This window comes from Pezoporus flaviventris, unplaced genomic scaffold, assembly GCF_033815535.1.
Source record: "Pezoporus flaviventris isolate CSIRO_AGI_PZ_B2104156 unplaced genomic scaffold, CSIRO_AGI_Pfla_v1 ptg000031l, whole genome shotgun sequence".
Taxonomy (NCBI): domain Eukaryota; kingdom Metazoa; phylum Chordata; class Aves; order Psittaciformes; family Psittacidae; genus Pezoporus; species Pezoporus flaviventris.
This window is the reverse complement of record NW_026892579.1, coordinates 30387389-30405923: the sequence shown is the minus strand read 5'-3', so window position 1 is coordinate 30405923 and position 18535 is coordinate 30387389. Positions and strand designations below refer to the sequence as shown.

The 18535-nt window shown below is 36.8% G+C and overlaps 1 protein-coding gene across 3 annotated transcripts in view; it reads left to right on the top strand.

Moving 5' to 3' along the window:
• The window catches only part of GFRAL (GDNF family receptor alpha like), a 31310-nt gene extending 13920 nt beyond the window's left edge, over nt 1–17390 (top strand). The window contains exons 3-10 of one of the 3 annotated variants that reach the window (XM_061460594.1): nt 199–351; nt 1862–2323; nt 2987–3043; nt 3751–4078; nt 6085–6344; nt 9314–9412; nt 15875–15956; nt 16927–17390. In XM_061460594.1, the coding sequence (XP_061316578.1) occupies nt 199–351; nt 1862–2323; nt 2987–3043; nt 3751–4078; nt 6085–6344; nt 9314–9412; nt 15875–15956; nt 16927–17014 (1529 nt within the window). In that variant the 3' untranslated portion in view covers nt 17015–17390. Of the gene's footprint in view, nt 1–192; nt 352–1861; nt 2324–2986; nt 3044–3750; nt 4079–6084; nt 6345–9313; nt 9413–15874; nt 15957–16926 lie in introns of all 3 variants that reach the window. The other 2 variants (XM_061460593.1, XM_061460595.1) reach the window with 2 other exon arrangements.
• The last annotated feature ends 1145 nt before the right edge of the window (nt 17391–18535 follow it).

Sequence of the window (18535 nt, the reverse complement as noted above, 5' to 3'; positions counted from 1 at the left end):
AGAAGGAAACTTTATTATATCAGCATTAATATTATTTAAAATCTGCTTTCAGAAAGGTTTCCGTACAAAAATAAGTTCAAACCATCATCTCTTGGCAATGCATTATTTTTTGTACTTCAAATGAATTGGTTTATGTAACCATATCCCTTAAGCATTCATAAACATTAACAACATTATAATTTTAATGGTGAGTTCTAGGTAATAGATGCAAGGCAGAAGATGCTATTGGATGTAATAGAATCATCCAGGTCCTGGCTGACAAATACCCAGAATTTAAAAACTGTGTCTGCACTTCAGATGATTTCTGTAGCATCACAACTTTGCTTGGGAAACAGTGCAGCATTGATAAAGGTAACTAAACCTTTAATTATGGCTTTAATCCAGAAATGTTTTCGTTATGAATGGCAAAAAGAAATCTATCATTTTGTAATCCTCATTTTAACTGGATTTAAGTTTGTTTGCATATTTCTCCCATCTAGAGAATTAGTTTTGTCTTTTCTATAATATGCATACTCCAGCATGCATAAGAAAGCAACGCCATATCTTTTTTAAACCAAGCAAAACCAATAAAATGCATGTAAGAAATTCAAACAGTTTCTAAAACTCTTGCTCAATCCAGTGGAAAGCAACAGTGAAAATACAATGTGTTGAAGGCTATTTGTTGCCACAAGGAGGCTGAGCACTACTGGATCTATAGGTTTCTGTCCTGGGTTCAGCAGTAGCAGTCATTTTTCTCCTTCTTAGTAGCTGGTGCGGTGCTGTGTTTTTGACTTTCAGCCTGGGAACAGTGCGGATAACACCAATGTTTTTAGTTGCTGCTCAGTAATGTTTACTCTGACCAAGGACTTTCTGAATCTCAAGCTCTGCCAGGGAGGAGGAGAAGCCAGGAGGAAGTAGAGACAGGACACCTGACCCAAACTGACCAAAGAGGTATTCCATACCACAGCACGTCATGCCCAGAATATAAACTGGGAGCAGTTACCCAGAAGGGCAAGATCACTGCTTGGGTCGGGCTGGGTATTGGTTGGCAGGTGATGAGCAGTTGTATTCTCTTTCCCTGTTATTTCCCTTATCATTCTTATCATTGGTGGTAGCAGTAGTGATTTGTGTTATACTTTAGTTACTGGACTGTTCTACTGGACATTCTACACATGATACAATGATTTCAAGGATTTTCTATTCCACCCAAAGTACAATGATGACAAGGACTCCTAAGTTGCTGACACGAATCATTCCTATATATCTCACAATGTCATTGGAACAGTTCTTTTTGCTTCTAGCAAAATGAAGTAATTTTTTATTTTTAATGGTTGAGATTACATTTCTCACCAGTATAGCAGAAAGTTTTGATGGAGTTATTCTCGTATCAGTTTTACCTACATAAGATAACTTATGGCATTGGTAGACACTTTTAGGACTTAATTCTCCCTGTCTAAATTAAATTACTATTTTAGGTAATGAATGGACGATCTGCTGGAATTGCCATTCTCTCTTTACAAATTATGCACCGAATTAAGATGATTATCTATTGTATGTCCAACCTGTAGGTGGTTAAAATTATGTGAGATAAATCCTGTTATGCAGTAATTTTAGTGAGGGTTTCTCATATTACTGTTAGCAGATGAATTGTTAGACTGTGTTATACAGCTAACAAGACACAATAAGCATGAGGAAGGTTCATTAATCTGCAAGACTCTGAAATTATTATGTATTTACATACAGCTCAGAATGAAACTAAGGCTATTTCATTCATTTTGTTGCATTAAGAGAATTATCCTTTTCCTGAGTTTGTTTTGAGCTGATCAGTGATGATGATCAATCTTCTATTTGATTATATCTCTGTTTGTACCCATTTGTGTAGAATATTTGGAAACCTCCTCAAGATCAGATACTGAACTGAATTTTAGGCAACACAGAAACCCCAAAGACCAAGGACACCCGGAAGAATTAGAGAACGACTGTAGCACTGCAAAACTACTCTGTCAAGAGGACTCTTACTGCTTTTTAGTGTATAAGAGCTTCCAGAGAGCATGCCAGGCAGACACAGCAAAATGCATGCTCCCGATGGTCAACCAGGCATGTTTGTCAGTGTGGAAAGAGCTGAGGAAAACAGTGCTGGGAGAGTGCAAGTGCTCAGAGCCACTTCAGATGAGATGTGTTAAAATATGGAAGGAAATATTTAACAACCATTGTTTACAATACTCTCAAGAGAGCCAAGCTTTAGCAGCTAGTGAAAATGATGATGATGATCACGATGATGATGGTGATGACAACTATGATGATGATGATGTTGACAATGGGAAAAATCAGGACACTGACACAGGTTAGTGGTATTCCAGCAGTCTGAATACTTTCATACATAACAGTGGTGTGCACAAGTCTGTGAAAAAGGTTTTCTTAATAATTTGCAGTTTAACACTGAAAACAGGATAGCTTTCAGAGGCTTACTTAGATGTGAATAATGTAATAGCTAAATGATAGCCTGAGCACAAATACTATTATCCTTCATTGTGCTAATTTGATACAACCTGATCCAAATCAATCCTTCTTAGCATTACACTATAAATAGAAACAATAAGACCAATAACAATTTTCTAACAGCAATTGCCTTGACTTTAGATCAAGACAAGCAATTAGCTGAGCTTACAAACTGGATGCACTGATGAACACATTAAGGCCTTTGGCCTTAAGTCACAAGAAATCTGACTTTATACTGCACTGAGCAGCTCTAAAAATGCTTCTTGAGCTCAAAGGATCTATGATTATGCAGAGAATGTTATCAGCAGCCATTGATAAACTGTGGTTTCACTCCAAAACTTATGAATATATAATTTAATAGGTCCTATTTTGTCAAGTTAGTTTGTTTTATTCTTCTTTAGTTTTACTACTGGCACTATGCCAGCAACACAGGCAACACTTTAAAGTTTAAAACTAAGCTAAGACATGATTTATCACTTATGCTTGCATCCATATGTTTTTGTTTTAGACAATATTAGTACAGAAACAAAATTACAATGGAGTTTATCTGCACTCTCTAAACAAGGTAAGGCAGAATTTAGTTATGAATCCTAATAACTCATTTTAGCTCTGTTTTCAGATAGTATACACAGTATCTTGAGATTAAAATGAATACTTCTCATTCAGATTAGTAAAGAGTCAATCCGGTGTATTTTCAATTAAGCTACTGGGTAGAAAAGAATCCCCAAAAGTCAGGTAACAATCCTGATCCTGTTAAATTCACAGAAACAAATCTTATCCCATAAACATTTTAGGATCAGAACTATCTAGATCTTTTTGTAAGGTTTATAGCATAGTGTACAAATACCTAAAATAGTTCTAAAAACCACAGAAAAGCTATTTATATTCTCTGCTCCATTACTTATTACGTAGCCTAGCGTAAGACTGCATGCTGGAGATTTCAGCAGTTTCAGGTATCTACTAGACACTAGCTTCTATGAACTATTACATACCATGAAGACACTCCCATCTTGCCAGTTTTCACTTTCTTCTCCCTTATTTATCTGACAGGGGCAGAAACTTGCAGAAGAGTTGCTTAAGAGGGCCAAGAGGTGGAAAAAGAAGTGTGAAGTTCACACAATGGTTTTAAAGGAAGCAATGTTAGAAGGGCTGGATCAGAGATTTTGGGAGTCAAAACTGTTTTTAATGGGAATGTTGCATGCGGGATGACTACTAATCATCACTTGAGAAAGGTTTTCTTGTGATTTCATTTAAAAAAATTGTTCTTTTTAGCATACACAGCAAACAGCACCTGCTTGGATGTGAACAGAGAGTGCATTGAAGATGAAGTGTGTAACAAACAGCTGTCCCTGTATCTTAAGGCTTGCTCAGTAAATAAGGAGTGCAACATGGAAGAATGTCAAGCAGCCCTAAGGTTTTTCTATGAAAACATGCCTTTTGAAGTTGCCCAAATGATGATATTTTGTGATTGTACCCAGCCTGATGAGTCCTGCCACAGAGCTAAAGAACTTCTCCATGGCAAGCCCTGTGCAGTTACTGCAGTTCCACCCCCATCATGTCTGAATATAATCCACATGTGTGAAGAGAATGAATTGTGCAGGTAAGCAAAGAAAGACTTTGCTTTTGAATAATGATTTGATCAAACAATTTTTATCCTTATGTCATATATCTCATCTATAACAAAATTATTTCCTGCACTGTGTCTACTGGGTGTCAACACCTGTATTTGACATCTTCACATATATCTGCATCGACTGTGGTAATTCCACAAGTAATCCCACTAGTAAACTGAAAAGCTTCATTTTCAGAAAGGTCTGGAATCTAATGTGGGCTTTTCTCCTGCCTTTTTCATGACCCTTAACACCTTTTCTGATGGACAAACTGTACTGCTGTGTATTTTCATTACCACTGTCTTCAGATAACACCTGCCAGTCTGCATCTTTGACCTCTAGCAGTTTGCACAAATTGTGCAGCAGACTGGACAGAGTTTGTTGGTTAAAGTAATTACCTTTTCCACTGCAGAGTCTGACCCTTTGTACCCAGCAGCTGTACAACCAACTTGGCCCATTCAGAAGACTTTCATCTTCTTTTTATCTCAAGCATACTAATACTTGAAAAAAAGCTGCCCTGAAACATGCGCAGAACACCAATCTCATGAAGAATAACACAGCTTTCAGATTTGATTTTCTTTTTAGAAAGCACATAACAGAATTAGCTCTTATTCCTAATTTTACTTAATTGCCACCATTTGTGGATGGTCAATTGGTCCACTTTGGCTTTCTCTGTAGTCACCAGGTCCCTTGTGGATTAGTCCTGAATTTTACCTCCAAGCTGTGCTCAAATTAACCTTCAGTCAACAAAGCAGGAGGCCAAGTGGCACTTCCAGTTATGTGCAGGCTATTCAGACTGACATCAATGGGAACTGACCCTTTTTATGTCAAGAAGAACTGGGCTACAAATTCTGTGCATGTGGACACATGTAATATCATAATGGAGACTTGCTGAATTACCTATTATTTTGGGAACATTAATGTTTCCTGGCACAGAAAATAAGTGGATATAATTAGCAAAATTAGTCTGTGAATTATGGCTAGCCATATTTATAAATCAGGTGGTGAATAAAACCAATTCCATGAGCACATAGGTGGCATCTGCTTTGAAACCTTTACTTGTGTGATGAAAATACTTATGATAAAGTCCTAACTGGTGTTGTAATAGTCCATGCTTTCCCATGTGACATGCTTATAACAACTGCGCAATATCAACAGTAAATTAGTAACCTAATTTTATTATTAAGCAAAAATGTTTTAATATATTAATGTACAATATACAAAAGTTTACCTTTATTGTCTCCTAACATTTAATGTAACTTATAAGTTGGTTTCTCCTTAATATCTACAGATTTCTTCATTAACTTTTAATAGATGTTTTCTATTGTCATACATAGTGCATTCAAGGCCAATTTTGTTCTATCCTAAGAGCAAATCAACTGAAATAATTTGAGATTTTTAAACTGGGAAACAAGATAGTTCTTGTAATTTATCTCTGCTATCAATTAAACTTTAAGGTCAACTGAATTACTTCTAATTTTTTCTTGAGCCTTGGACATTTTGCATTTCATTAGCATTCAGGAGGAGGAGGGGTTGGCATTGAATGTGGATTATTTTATGCAAAATAAGTTGAATGTTCATTCTTCATGCCCAACAAAATGAAAAACAGTGCCTGGTGTAGTTTCATTGTGATGCAGGTCTAATTCCTCTATCTGCATTTCTTCTCTGAGGATCTGAGACTGTTGGTATTCACATTGATTTTCACTTTACCCCTGGTAAAATCCCCACCGGTGCTGAGCAGGAATGTGATTTCATTCACAAAACTTTTTAAATAAACCCAAGTTTTTCTTCAAATTACAATTCTGCAGATTTTGCTCAAACCAATTAGGTGCAAATCAGAGCAGAATTTAGGCCACCTAGCACTGAATAGCATGATCTTTAAGGCTTAAGTAGTACTTTGGGAATACACTTTCTTTTTATGATGATTCTTACATGCCTTTTTTGTGAAATCACAGAGGTTTTGAACTGTCATTGTACACTTCTTTTCTTTCACCAGGAAAAAATACACAGCTTTTCAGTCAAAATGTTGGAGACATGTGACAAAAAAATGCTACAATGATGAAGCTTGCCTTGAAACTTTAATCAAGGATGACATGCCCTGTTCTGCAAATGCTGATTGCAAAGCAGCCTACATTAGCAACTGGGGCACAATGCTGCATGTGGAGTGTACCTGCCAGAGTTTACCTGCTGCAGAGCACTCTTTGTGTGAGCTCTTCCATCACATGCTTCACAGCAAATCCTGCTTCAATGAGTTACGTGAGTAACACATAAAACTTTACAAAATAATTCTTTTTAAAGAGTGTTAAACTTTCACCAAGTCTTTACTATATTTTTGCTACCACTGATTTCAGCAAGATCTTTATCTGTATTTCTTTTAATCCAAATTACAAATTACACATATAGATTTTTCCTCTGGTTTTGAGAAATATTTATATTACAAGTAAATCAATAAAATTGACTACATGTCTCATTAAATGAGCTTGCTGGAAGAGCAATAAAAGAATAATTTCTGAGATCTATACTATTACACAGATAAGAAAAGTCCAAAGTCTTTCAGTCATTGGATTAATGTTGCACTTTGGTACACTGTTTTTATAAATAATATGAGATATGATGTTGATTTTTTCCTTCTTTTCTTCTTGGAGTCTAAATATTAGTGTTGCTGACACACATTTTGCAATAGACTTCATTCCACAGAAAATAACTTGAATGATTCAAATCTGAAAGAAAGAGCTGCTGGGAATGGAGGCTTCAGGATCTGGCCTTTAGTAAAAACACCGAGTTTAACTCAAGACAAACAGGATGTGCTTTCTCAGAACCAGCAGTGTTTCATGTGCTAAATCAGCTACTTATTTTTGTTAACTATAAAAGTCCTTGCCAAGTCTTTGTTTAAGGTAGAACTGTTAGTGCAATGAATGGCAAAATGGGGGCAAATACCAGTGTTTTAGTCTGAGCCAGGATTGTGCTGTTGAAACAAACATCCTTTTTGTCACCACCTATTTTGCTGTGGGTCACATCACAAGGTGCTTCCACATCAGAGGATGGTTCCAAATCACAGGGTGGTTCCTGGACTCCTGTAGGCTAAAACTGAACTGAAAGGTTCATTTTCCACCTCGGCAATGCTCCATCTACATTCAAGCATAGATCATGAACCAGATTAAAGCCCGAAGTATTCTCTTTTCCTCAGACCTTTGCTCTATCCTACCAGCTATTTTGCTACATAAATCCTCTTGCACTACTTGTGCGTCACACCTTATGTCAGTCATCTTCTATACATAATTATATATATTCTCAACCTACCTTGGGAGAGGTAACTATATTTTAAGATTTCAGTTAAGAGAAATTACTATTTCATAGTTCCATCTGATGGTCTGTCTTTTAAAAACATGCATTAATTGCATGTTAACTTTAGCAGCCAAGATGTTACCACTGATAAGGGTAAATTGTTTCTTGTCACTCAAATTCTCCCCAGAAATTAAAATCAATTTGCCGAAGTGGTGCCTTTAATCACTACTAAAATTCAGCCTGTAAGAAAATATTAAAAATCATATAACAACTCTCCTGGAAAAGTGATACCATAACACACTTAGATTTGAGACTACTGGAGGTGATTTTGCTGATGAATGTTATTTATTTGTTTGTTTGCTTTATGGCTGCATTTAAAGGTCCAAATGAGTGATCACATCATTGTGTTAGTTATTCTTTACTTACAAAACAAAAAGATGACCCTCATGTCATAATAATCAAATAATTGCTCATGAGCTTTTGCCATTCCCTGAAGCAGTCTCAGGATAAAATGTTTTGGCTTTTTTGTGATGGAAACTTCCCTAACCCAATTTGGATGGAAGAACAGAAGCTTGCTTGCTTCTGTGGTGCAATAAATTCCTGCTAGTTAAACACAGTTTGTGGATTCTGGGCCTGTGGCTGAGTAAAGGATCGGCATCTTTGCTACTTAACATTTGCAGAGTCTTTTAAATCTTGAATTTGCTTTTTCTAGATATCTAATTGTAATACAGCTAAACTGAAGAGAAAGCTGATTATGGGTTTCATTGTAAGGCACAGTGTTAAATGCTATTATCTGTATGGAGTTCAGAGACATGGAGTGAGTGCTCTGTTGCAAACCTCATCCAGCACCTTCTGTTCACTCGTTCATCTGGCCTGGGTGGGAACTTTGGAGAAGTTTCACTCTTACGGTGGTGATGATTTTTAACATTGAAGTCCTTCTGAATAGGTAAATAGCCAGGGATAGGAAAAGGGATCTTTACCTCTAGATCTGCAAGTAACATTTCCACCATCACATCTTCCTACTCATATATGACCCTGCCTTGCTATAAGTGTTTGCTGCAAACTTAGTAAAAGGCTGGAAGTGTGAATAACTGGCTGCTATATGAGATGAAAGCACAACATGAATCAGTGCCAATGTAGGATCAGGGTCACAACAGGAATAAGCAAAAATGCTTGTGACAGAAAGTAAAAAGTTAAGTCTCAAAAATATTTTAACTCTTTTTTACTTTTGGATCTCACAGAAAAAATACAATGCAAGGAGATTTAGTCCATTGTTATTTAGAGAATGTTCCAGGCTACAAACATGAGCCTTTGTTATATTGTTTTTGTTCAGCTAGGGAATAAAACTTTCTCAGCTTGCAGTTTATCTGAGTGACTACACATAGTCTTGTATGGTTCAGCTTCTTGGCCTGTAAACTAATCTACTTAGGTAAACTTTTTGTTTTTCATTTGAACAGAAGATAAATATTTTCAGATACACTGATTAAATCATGCCAACTAAGAGGACAGGCCTTCGGAAAAGAGTTTATAGAAGTCTAGCAATTCATTTGGAGAATAAACTTTGCTTTTTGGAAATTATTTGAAACTACTACTCATTTATCATCACTTCTATATTGGTTTGGTGAACCCATTTATTTTGCTGTGCTGATTTCCACAATACTTTAAGTTAAAAGAGAATTTAAGATGTTTTGAGGCAGAGAATATTTTTAAAGCATGCATGTCCCTCGCAAGACAAAGTACAGGGGAGGGTTAACTAAGATGTGAAAGGAAGAATGGTCATTCACTCATTCACTTTGTTCATTGAGTATCATTGAACAATGCTTTTGGATAGCTGCCTTTATCAATTCTTCAACTCTTATCAAAACACAAAGCAGCAATGTTCACTTAAATTATTATTTAAACCAAATATTTTGAATTTATATTTTCTTTCCAATATTCAGGTCAAATTTCCATTAAGACGAAAGGTTTTCATTGGATAAATACAGAAATGCCAGGAGAAAAGCTTTCCAGAGCACAGCTCCATTCTTCTTCAATTAATGGTAAGTTTGGGCAAACCACTCCATGATTTTAACAGAAGTACTCTTAAAAATTCCCTTGTGTATGATAGGGAGGACTAAAGATTCTGTCCTTTGGATGGGTTCAGGCAAGTGAGTACTACCTGTTGCTCCTCCATTCAGCATAATGTGGAAAAATCTCTCTACCTGTTTGGCTTAGTTTATATAACCACAAGATAAAGATAATGAGACTGAACCAATTTCTCTGATAAGTGGTTTTGAAATAGATGTCTCACAATCACTGTATTGTAATTGAGGAAAATTAAGCTATTAAGCCCGCCAGAGCCTGACTCTCAGTACAGTCATCAGACAGTAGTAGTCATAATGTGTAATACAAATTGTTAGCTTTGATGTCACACCTACTTCTCTAGTATCTCTCTTGACTTTCTGTGCCATAGTACTTACAACAATGAAATTAGGAAGCAACAGTAAGTGGTTTGAGAAGGGGCTCGTATTTCACTCCATCAGACTTTGCCTACTCATGCAACAGAAAGGCATGCAATTGTGGATCAGGATATCACACGGGCTAAAGAGCTGCATCTGGTTTTATTTCCATGCATTTACAGTAAGCAATTAAGTGACATAAAATTAAAAGATATTGAATTAATATACAAATTTTCTCATGGTTGAAATAATATTAATTTTGTATTTCCTTTTGAAGGACCCAATTATACAGTGAGAACACTAGAGAGCTTAATGCTCGAATACCAGCTCTGAGAAGAATGACCTGTTCTACCTTGCATAGGACAGATTACAATACTCCTGATATTACTACAAATTAGCTCACAGAACTGTTCATACTGAACACCCTAAACAGTGAAAAAAATAATTTGAACTCTCCATGCAGTACAAAATGAAGGGACTTCTTAGCATCTCCATTTTTCAACTACTGCTGAAGTGAGCAACCTGGAAAGTATAAAAATCAATTCATGGGAATGGGATTCCTGAAACTTGTATGTGAATAATTAAGCAATCAGCTGTAATTTTAGCATTAAAATTGCTTAAGAATCATGCATGTCATCCAAATGCTCTATGTAGCCAGAGAAGAAAGTCAGGGACCCTCAGAGGAAGATTACCCCCCTTTTCAGACTGTCTTTGCTGGGAGTGTTGGATTTTCTTTGTCAGCTACAGAGAGAGCTTGAATCTCTAGCTGGAATGAGACTCCAGTGGTTAAATAATGCAGGTTAGAATGCAAGAAATCCTGCTCTAAGTGAGAAAATGTAAAATGTCAGCTATTTCACCCCTGTAACTAGTTCTAACTGCAGACCCTTTCAGTGGGTAAAATGTATTATACTTTCCCTTAGAGATTCAGAGAAATATTTGCAGAAAGCAGGCTGCACCCAGTTAATTCTGAATACTTTCCAAAAATCTGTCCTTGAACTCTAAACAGAATTTTGGATGGCCTTAGAAAAATAAGAAGAATGCTGACCAGCCTAAACCATGCCATAAAATATTCTGTCTATTTGAGCTGTCATGTAAATTAGATGAGAAGTCTCCAAGCTATATATATATATAAGCATCTCATAGGAAGCCAGGTCAAGGAGAAGAATCTGATTTACAGTATCTACCTGATGATAAAAACCATATTGCAAATTCTTTCATAAATCCTATTGGCAAAAATCTAACCCAGGGTCCTAGATTCATATGCTAGTAAATGTGCATTACTCAGGCTGCAAAGGGAGTTATCATCTTTACAAAATATTTATCTATACTGAAATCAAATCCCAGGAAGAATCCCAGGGTGCAGAGGCAAAATGGTTAAGTTGTCAAATACAGCCATTTATGTGTGTGAAGGTACTTGGAGATACTTGCTTCTTGGCTATTTTCTGCTTGGAAAGCAGGAGATACAATGTGCTGAGGTCTTGTTGCTACATAGAAAACTTCAGAAGAATCCTTTAGTTAGCTTGTCATTGAAAGACACAATGATGTCTTTCACCAATTCGCAGTAATGACCATCTACAGATGAGCATGATCAGAAGAAACTCAGTATTTCTTCAGCTTTTTCTCAATTTTATAATTAAAAAAAAAAAAAAACAAAAACCTAAAACCACAAACTAAAACCCACTTGCTGTTCAAAATCAGTAAGATTTCTCCATTGTATTCAGTGGCATTGCAAATCATGCCATTCATTTGTTTTAATGAAAAGAATCTTTCTTTTTAAATAATAAATCTAAACATATATGCATATATTCATATATATTGGATAATAAATACAACCCTGTTCAGTTGGAAGAACATTATTCCAGCTTTTGGTGCAACCATATGATAATAGGGTTGTGTAAAAATCTTGACTAGATTTGCAGTCATTCACACACCCAGGAGGGTACAGGCCAATGCAGTTATTTGTGGGCTGATACAATCCTGCTGACAGGATTGTGATGTGGGCAGAGTCCTAAGCCCATAAAAGTTAATGAGACTTGCGGTAAGCTTAGATGGGGCCAGAATTTTATGTCATTTTGGAAACAACATTCAAAAGTGATAAATTAAACAAAAATTGTCCAAACTTCAAAAATACTGTTATTGCCTACCTAGTTATGCACTTTCAGCCTGGTTTTGACTGAAAACTATGCAAATTATCTTCATGATTCTACAGATTCACATAATTTAACAGATTGCTTCCCCTACTTTAGTTTGAAAAATGATTCATGTGTGAAGATAAACATTCACTTTCATCAGCAGAGAGCTTTGGAGCTAAGGTATTTTTTGGCTGGCAGAGAAAGCTAGAAATACAGTATTCTTATCCTGTTCTTGTGAGATACAGTAAAATTGGGCTTGACCCAAAACTGTTGAAATTAATCTCATTTCATCTTAAATTGTAGAGTTATCGTACATTTCCTACTGAGGAGTTTTGCTGTGCTAAGAATCCAGATAAACAAGTAATTGGCAGGGTTTATCTATACTTATACCAGCTACTGAGGGAACTGAGATTAGTTCAGCTCCAGAAATTTTAATTTGTAAGGTATGAGACACTGTTTTGATTTAAACCCAGCCAGTAATCAAGTATCATGCAGCTGACACACTCCCTCTGGGGAAGAGTACTGAGGGAATAAAAAAAGGTAAGTCTTGTGGGTTGAGATAAGAGCAGTTTAATAATGGAAATAAAATAAAATATAATAACAATAATAACCAAAGGAAATAGAGAGGAATAAATCCCAAGAAACCCAAGACATGCACAATACAATTGCTCACCACCTGCTGATTAACACCTAACCCATTCATCCATAAGCACCCATCAGCCACTCCTACCTAGCTTCCCCCCAGTTAATATACTGGTCCTGACATGCTGTGGTATGGAATACACCTTTGGCAGGTCTGGGTTAGGTATCCTGTCTCTGCTTCCTCCCAGCTTCACGCACTCCTAATCACTAGCAGAGCATGAGAGACTGGAAAGTCTTGATCAGGGTAAGTGCTACTCAGCAACAACTAAAACATCTGTGTGTTATCAGCATTGTTCTCATACTATATCCAAAACACAGCACTGCACCAGCTACCGGGAAGCACATTAGCTCTATCCCAGCTGAAATCAGGGCAGTTGTCAAAATGACTGTTTTATAAATGTAGAAAAAAGTGCAACAAGCTGCAAGTAGCCAAGAAGCCTCTCAGCACCAGCTGGAATTAATCTGTCTGATTTCACTATAAGCAGGTAGATTTACACAGGAGTGTAATCCCACTAATTGTTGCAGATGCTAAGCCCACAGCTATCCTGTACTAAACTTCAGCCCTGGAAATGTCTGTGTCTATGCAGACAGCTCCAGCTAATGCTTCAGTGTTACCTGTAGCCCCAGTCATTGCATCCCTGAGGTTTGCAGCCTGCCGTAGGAAGTGCAAGACATGCATCATGCAGCTGCAGTGGCCGTGCTATAAGCCTGCCTCAAAGAGAGAAGGTCCATGAGCTTCTCATGACTACAGGCCACCACCATGGGACAGAGCAGCCCTCCCAGCACCTCACAGCCCTTCCCCTTGCAACGGAAATGGCTACTCTCCACTTGTGTCAATTCATTCTCTGCAGGACTGAGCTGGAAACAGCTTGTATTTTACCCACCTCCTTTTATAAGTCTTTAGACACTGCATGTTCCTTTCTTTGTGGTACATGCAGACATTTGTATCCATTTCTCCACAGTCAGACAACCTAAACCTCAGTCAGTTGAAGAGAAGTACTGAAATAGTGACAGGTGTTCCTTAGAAGAGTAATGACATAGGCAGGTTATGCACACTATACTTCATATCTATATTTCTTAACCGCCTTAGCAGTATTTCATGTTTCAAGAACTGATTTGATACAGGTTAATAGTAAATATTTCTATAAAATATCCTTTGTGTTTTTAAATAAGAGCAGAGTGCCTATCAAGAAACACACACCCAATGATATATTTAAGGGAAGATGAAAAAGCACATTCAAGTAGGTAAACCACAAAAAAAAGTATATAAAATGAAGAGTTAGCTCTTCAGACATAAAACTGCACCCTGTCTTAGCTATACAAATTCCCTCACTTCTCAGAACGTAGGAGAAAATGTATGGTTTCTATCATGATCTCATCATTAACATATTTCTTGTGTTCCTGATAGAACTGAAAATGTTACAATCGGCTGCTCTTTTACCAGCAATTGCTTCACCAGAACCATAGCCTATTACAAGATTTTGATGCAAAAATAGTACATTTTAATTTCATTTAATCATTTCAGAATGTTTTGCATTATCAAAATGAAACAGCTTTTCCAGCTTTTAAAAGAAAAATATTACAATGTTTTGGTGAAATTATATTAGCCCATTTTTAACCATCCTTGGGCATTGTTCCTAAGAATTTTCCTAGTCTCATGGGAAGTGACATACTCTAAAAACTACTATTTCCTTAAATATGTATGAACTTCACTCTTCACTTAAAAAAAGTGGGAAACTTGCCTCTACAACTGCTCCTGCAGCTTTTCTACGGCTTTCTTTCTATATGCATGTCTTTCTTTCTACAGTTTGAAAACAATAAAAATACAAAAAGCAAACAACTGAGTGTGTAATTAAGATTCAGAAAAGGGGGGGGGAAGAACCCTAAAGAAAAGCCTAGAAATTATTCTTTTCCTAAAACTCATCACCTTAAAGAAATGTTGTAACTTGAGAGGAGGGCCAACTGCTCATGCTTTTTAATGTATGTTGTTAGCTGTTTCACACTGAGACTCAGATAAACCTCACCCCTCCTCCTTCAAAAATTCACCACATTACATATCTTTAGTAGCTTGTTGCATTAAGGGGTATGTTCATTTTGTGCTGGTTCAATCAGTGCTTTCGTTTTTCTTTTATTGGAAAACTTGACTTCTGAATAGCTTTTTGAGAAGAAGTATCATCTGGGAATAAAACCCAGGAAGATCCAAACCGCTTCTCCGCTCCATACTGCCTGCATTGCATGTATGCAGTGTATACAGAAATGGCTCATTTAGGGTCTGTGTGTGCATATGCACAAATGTAACAGAACATATAACTGGTAGCTGATCCACAGATAAGAATTTTGCCTTCTCAACCCAGAGAAGTGGCCCAGATTTGTGGCCAGGACCCCATCTTTTCCTCAGTTAATGTTTCACTGACTAAGGTGGAGCAGCTTGGAAACAGCTCTGAATTTGAGTTCCTATATAAATAAAACTTATGTGATTGTATAAACATGGCAGAATCAGTGCAACAGGTCTCACGCTTTATTCTTGCAGCTCTGGATTTTGAGTCCTCTTGCCAAATCATCTAACCTCTGCATCTCTTTATCCCAGGCTTGGGGTGTATGTTACAGTCTCAACTGAAACTTTTCCTTCAGAATATTTGATCAAAACTGATGAATTCATTTCTTCAGGAAAAAAAGAAAAATAAGTTTCTCCTTATTTGGAAAATAAAAGTTGAAACGACTCCCAATTTTTCAACAGTTGGAATTTTTAGCACATAAGCCTCCTAAGTGACTTTTTGGTGAGAAGCCTAAGAAAAAGAGGAAACAGCATGGGCCCAGGTCCCAGAAACATGGTGCTAGATCCCATGTTACATTAATTTGATTCTAGGTCAAGTATTGCTGCGTTACTGCAATTATGGCAATATGCAAAAAATGATAAGAGATCTAACAGGTAAGTAAGGACCAGGTTTCCTCTGATATAGGGAATAAAATTAAAACTTTAAAACAAATAGGGAAAATACTCCAAAAACACAAATCAGAGTAACAAGCTGTCCCCTTGGCATAGAGTAAAACGTAGTGCTACACATATGAAGTGCTAGTGGGGCTGGCATTTACTGGAAGGAGTCTGAAAATTATTTTTGGTGGAGGAAGTTGTTCCAACCATTGGCTTTTTTCTCCTTCTAATTACTTTTGTCAGAATCGATAGCTAATTTAACTTACATACATGTGCATTCCAATTCAGATTTTAAATCATATTCTTATTACTGAAGAAATAACTGTTTCATGTCTGCTTTCTGTTTTTTACTTATAGGTGAAACAGTCTACATTATTGCCTACTCCTCCTGCATAGTTCTCATCTTAGGAATAGTCCTATTGACTCTCTTAAAGACCAGGTAATTTGATAGGGATATTAATCACTGTCTCTAGGAAACTGGAAAATCAGAAAATAAAATGTTTTGCCTTAGTTAAGAGGTGGAAACGTGATCATCTTCAGAAACAGTCCAGCATTTCCTAGTGATAGAAAGAACTGACATTGTGGGTGTCAGCAGGGAAATGTGAAATACAATGCGCCTCTACAATGGCCTCCATTCATGCAGAGATTCCAGGCTTCAGGAGCTTTCATTTCCTGTCCCATGGCAGGAGAAGGTGAAATCTGAATTCAAAAATTCTGCGAGCCTACCTTCCTAGCCTTGTAGTAGGCAGAGGTAATGCAGAAAGGAAATGAGAATATTCAGCATTATAACATATTTGGAAACCAAACCGTGAATGTTGTTATTGTAGTTAATATTCTTGCCAAATGCCATTTTTGCTGATAGGGTGCTGTAAACATTCCCCCACATGCACTGCGAGAAACTGCCCAGACAGCAATGCTTGGTAAGAAAACAGAAATGTGCATTCACTTAGTCAAATGAACATGGCCTTTTCTGAAATGATACATTTTCTTGGACCAAATTAAATGGCCAGATTTCAAGAATTACACTGTCAGATGATAGGTAACAGAACATGATGTAGCAGGAGCTATATATAGTGGGAGGTATATTGAGTCGAATTTCATTATTAAATTCAGAGGCAGATCAAAGAAGAATCATGCAGAAAAATGCAAAAGGCAAGGCAAGGATATATGGGAACAGAGGCTTTAAGTTTACAGTTACAGGAATATCAGCATATAAATAAAACTCAGATTAAAAGAATACAGGGGATGGAAGAAAGAACAGTGCTTTAATAATGGTGCAGGGAATTATTTTATACCACAGTGTTCATCATAAAATGAGGGGAATTTTGCCACTGATTTCAATTAAGCCAAAGTTCAAACAAAAAGCTGTATAGTTTATTGTTAAATACATGCACATTCTTTGTTTTTAGAGCCTGCAGAACAAAACATGAGTCAAGAAGTCCCTCGCCAGACCATTCTTCTGAAACATTTATGGTCCATTATAAAAGTCATAGATGAACTACTCTGTTGCTTATGCTTTTTAAGGCTATTCTTGAAAGCCAGCCTGTTGTACATATGCGATAATAAAATATATATTAGAAAAACTACTATAAATTATGGAATTTTGTAGTTGAGCATACAAAAGATGTATTTATTAACTCTCATTAAAGCTAAGCAAAAGTAGAACTGTACTCTCTCTTATTTGCATAGGTTCACAGATCTGTCCTGAGCTGCACATTTCCTACATCTCTAGATGCACACAACAGTGGTATAAATGCTTTATCAGCATGAATCTGCCTAGCAGTGACAATCTTTGAATCCAGCCCTTCTGATCTTAACTATTCTGGTGGAAAGGGAAACAAAAACATCCACTCAGAAACATTGAAGAGAGCTGTTAAAAAGTAGTAGTGGTAGTTTTGTACACTAGGTTCCTATTGTACCTGATGCAATATTTGTAAGGCAGCAGAGTCACATGTGGGCTGACTGTAGTTTGATGGTGGAACACTTCGGGGATAGGAGGAGATCAAGATTCCAATCCCTTTCAGTACAAATAAGAATAAAACTATCAGGGCTAATACTTTGACCTCAGTATATTGTTGCTGAAACTTTTTGATTTCTCCTCCAATATGCTTTGAAAAGAAATAAAGGATCCTTGTCAACTTCAATAGTTTATATTTATATAAACTAAATATATTTATATTTAGAAATAATTCTGTGGTCTTAATGCCCAGTGGAGAAAGCCACTTGCTTGGGGCTGAAGTGAAGTGCCTGCTTCTCTAGAGGAGATATGACCCATCTCATCATCTATGTTTTCTATTCACTGTCTCTAGGCAAGACCTGAAGTGCCTTATTCTCCCCGTGCACTGTACTGGGAGTCATGGTCCCTAACACACCACTCTGGATCCCACTTTCTGGCTTTGAGTTCTGGATTTCTCCCTGTAGCTATTTTGCTAGATTTAAGCATTTAGCTTAAATTTCTAGCAATTAGTTGTCATAGTTATATCCTTGTAATGATCTGATTCTGGTCAGCGCAGGATAATGGACTGGCATTTCTTACACGACTGTTACCATGAATGGCATATGCACTGTCTTGTTATGATAGCATCTGATTAATTATATTTTGAATTTGATTAATTTGAATTATGTCTGAATTCCCAGCTAATGTAACTAAATATAACACAACACAGTATCAGGAATTAAATACTGGTTTCACCGAATTCAGCTCCGGTTTAGACTGTGACTGATTCAGAGCTAGGGCTAGAAATTCACTGTGTGATCAGAACAGCAGGAATGTCTCTGCTCTTCAATGTGAGTTTTGCTGCTGGCTTTGGTAGCTTGTGAAATGACTCAGTGTGACAGCAAAATAACAGGTCTGCAGTTCTGCTGGGGAGAGTTTTAGAAATTTTTTACAGTTATTACATCAGGCATTTCCTCTTTTTAGGATCGGCATAAGCCCAAAAATTCTGTCCAGATTTGCAGTCAAATGATATCTCATTACTAAATCAGCCTTTGGACAAAAATACAACAGAAAAGTACAAA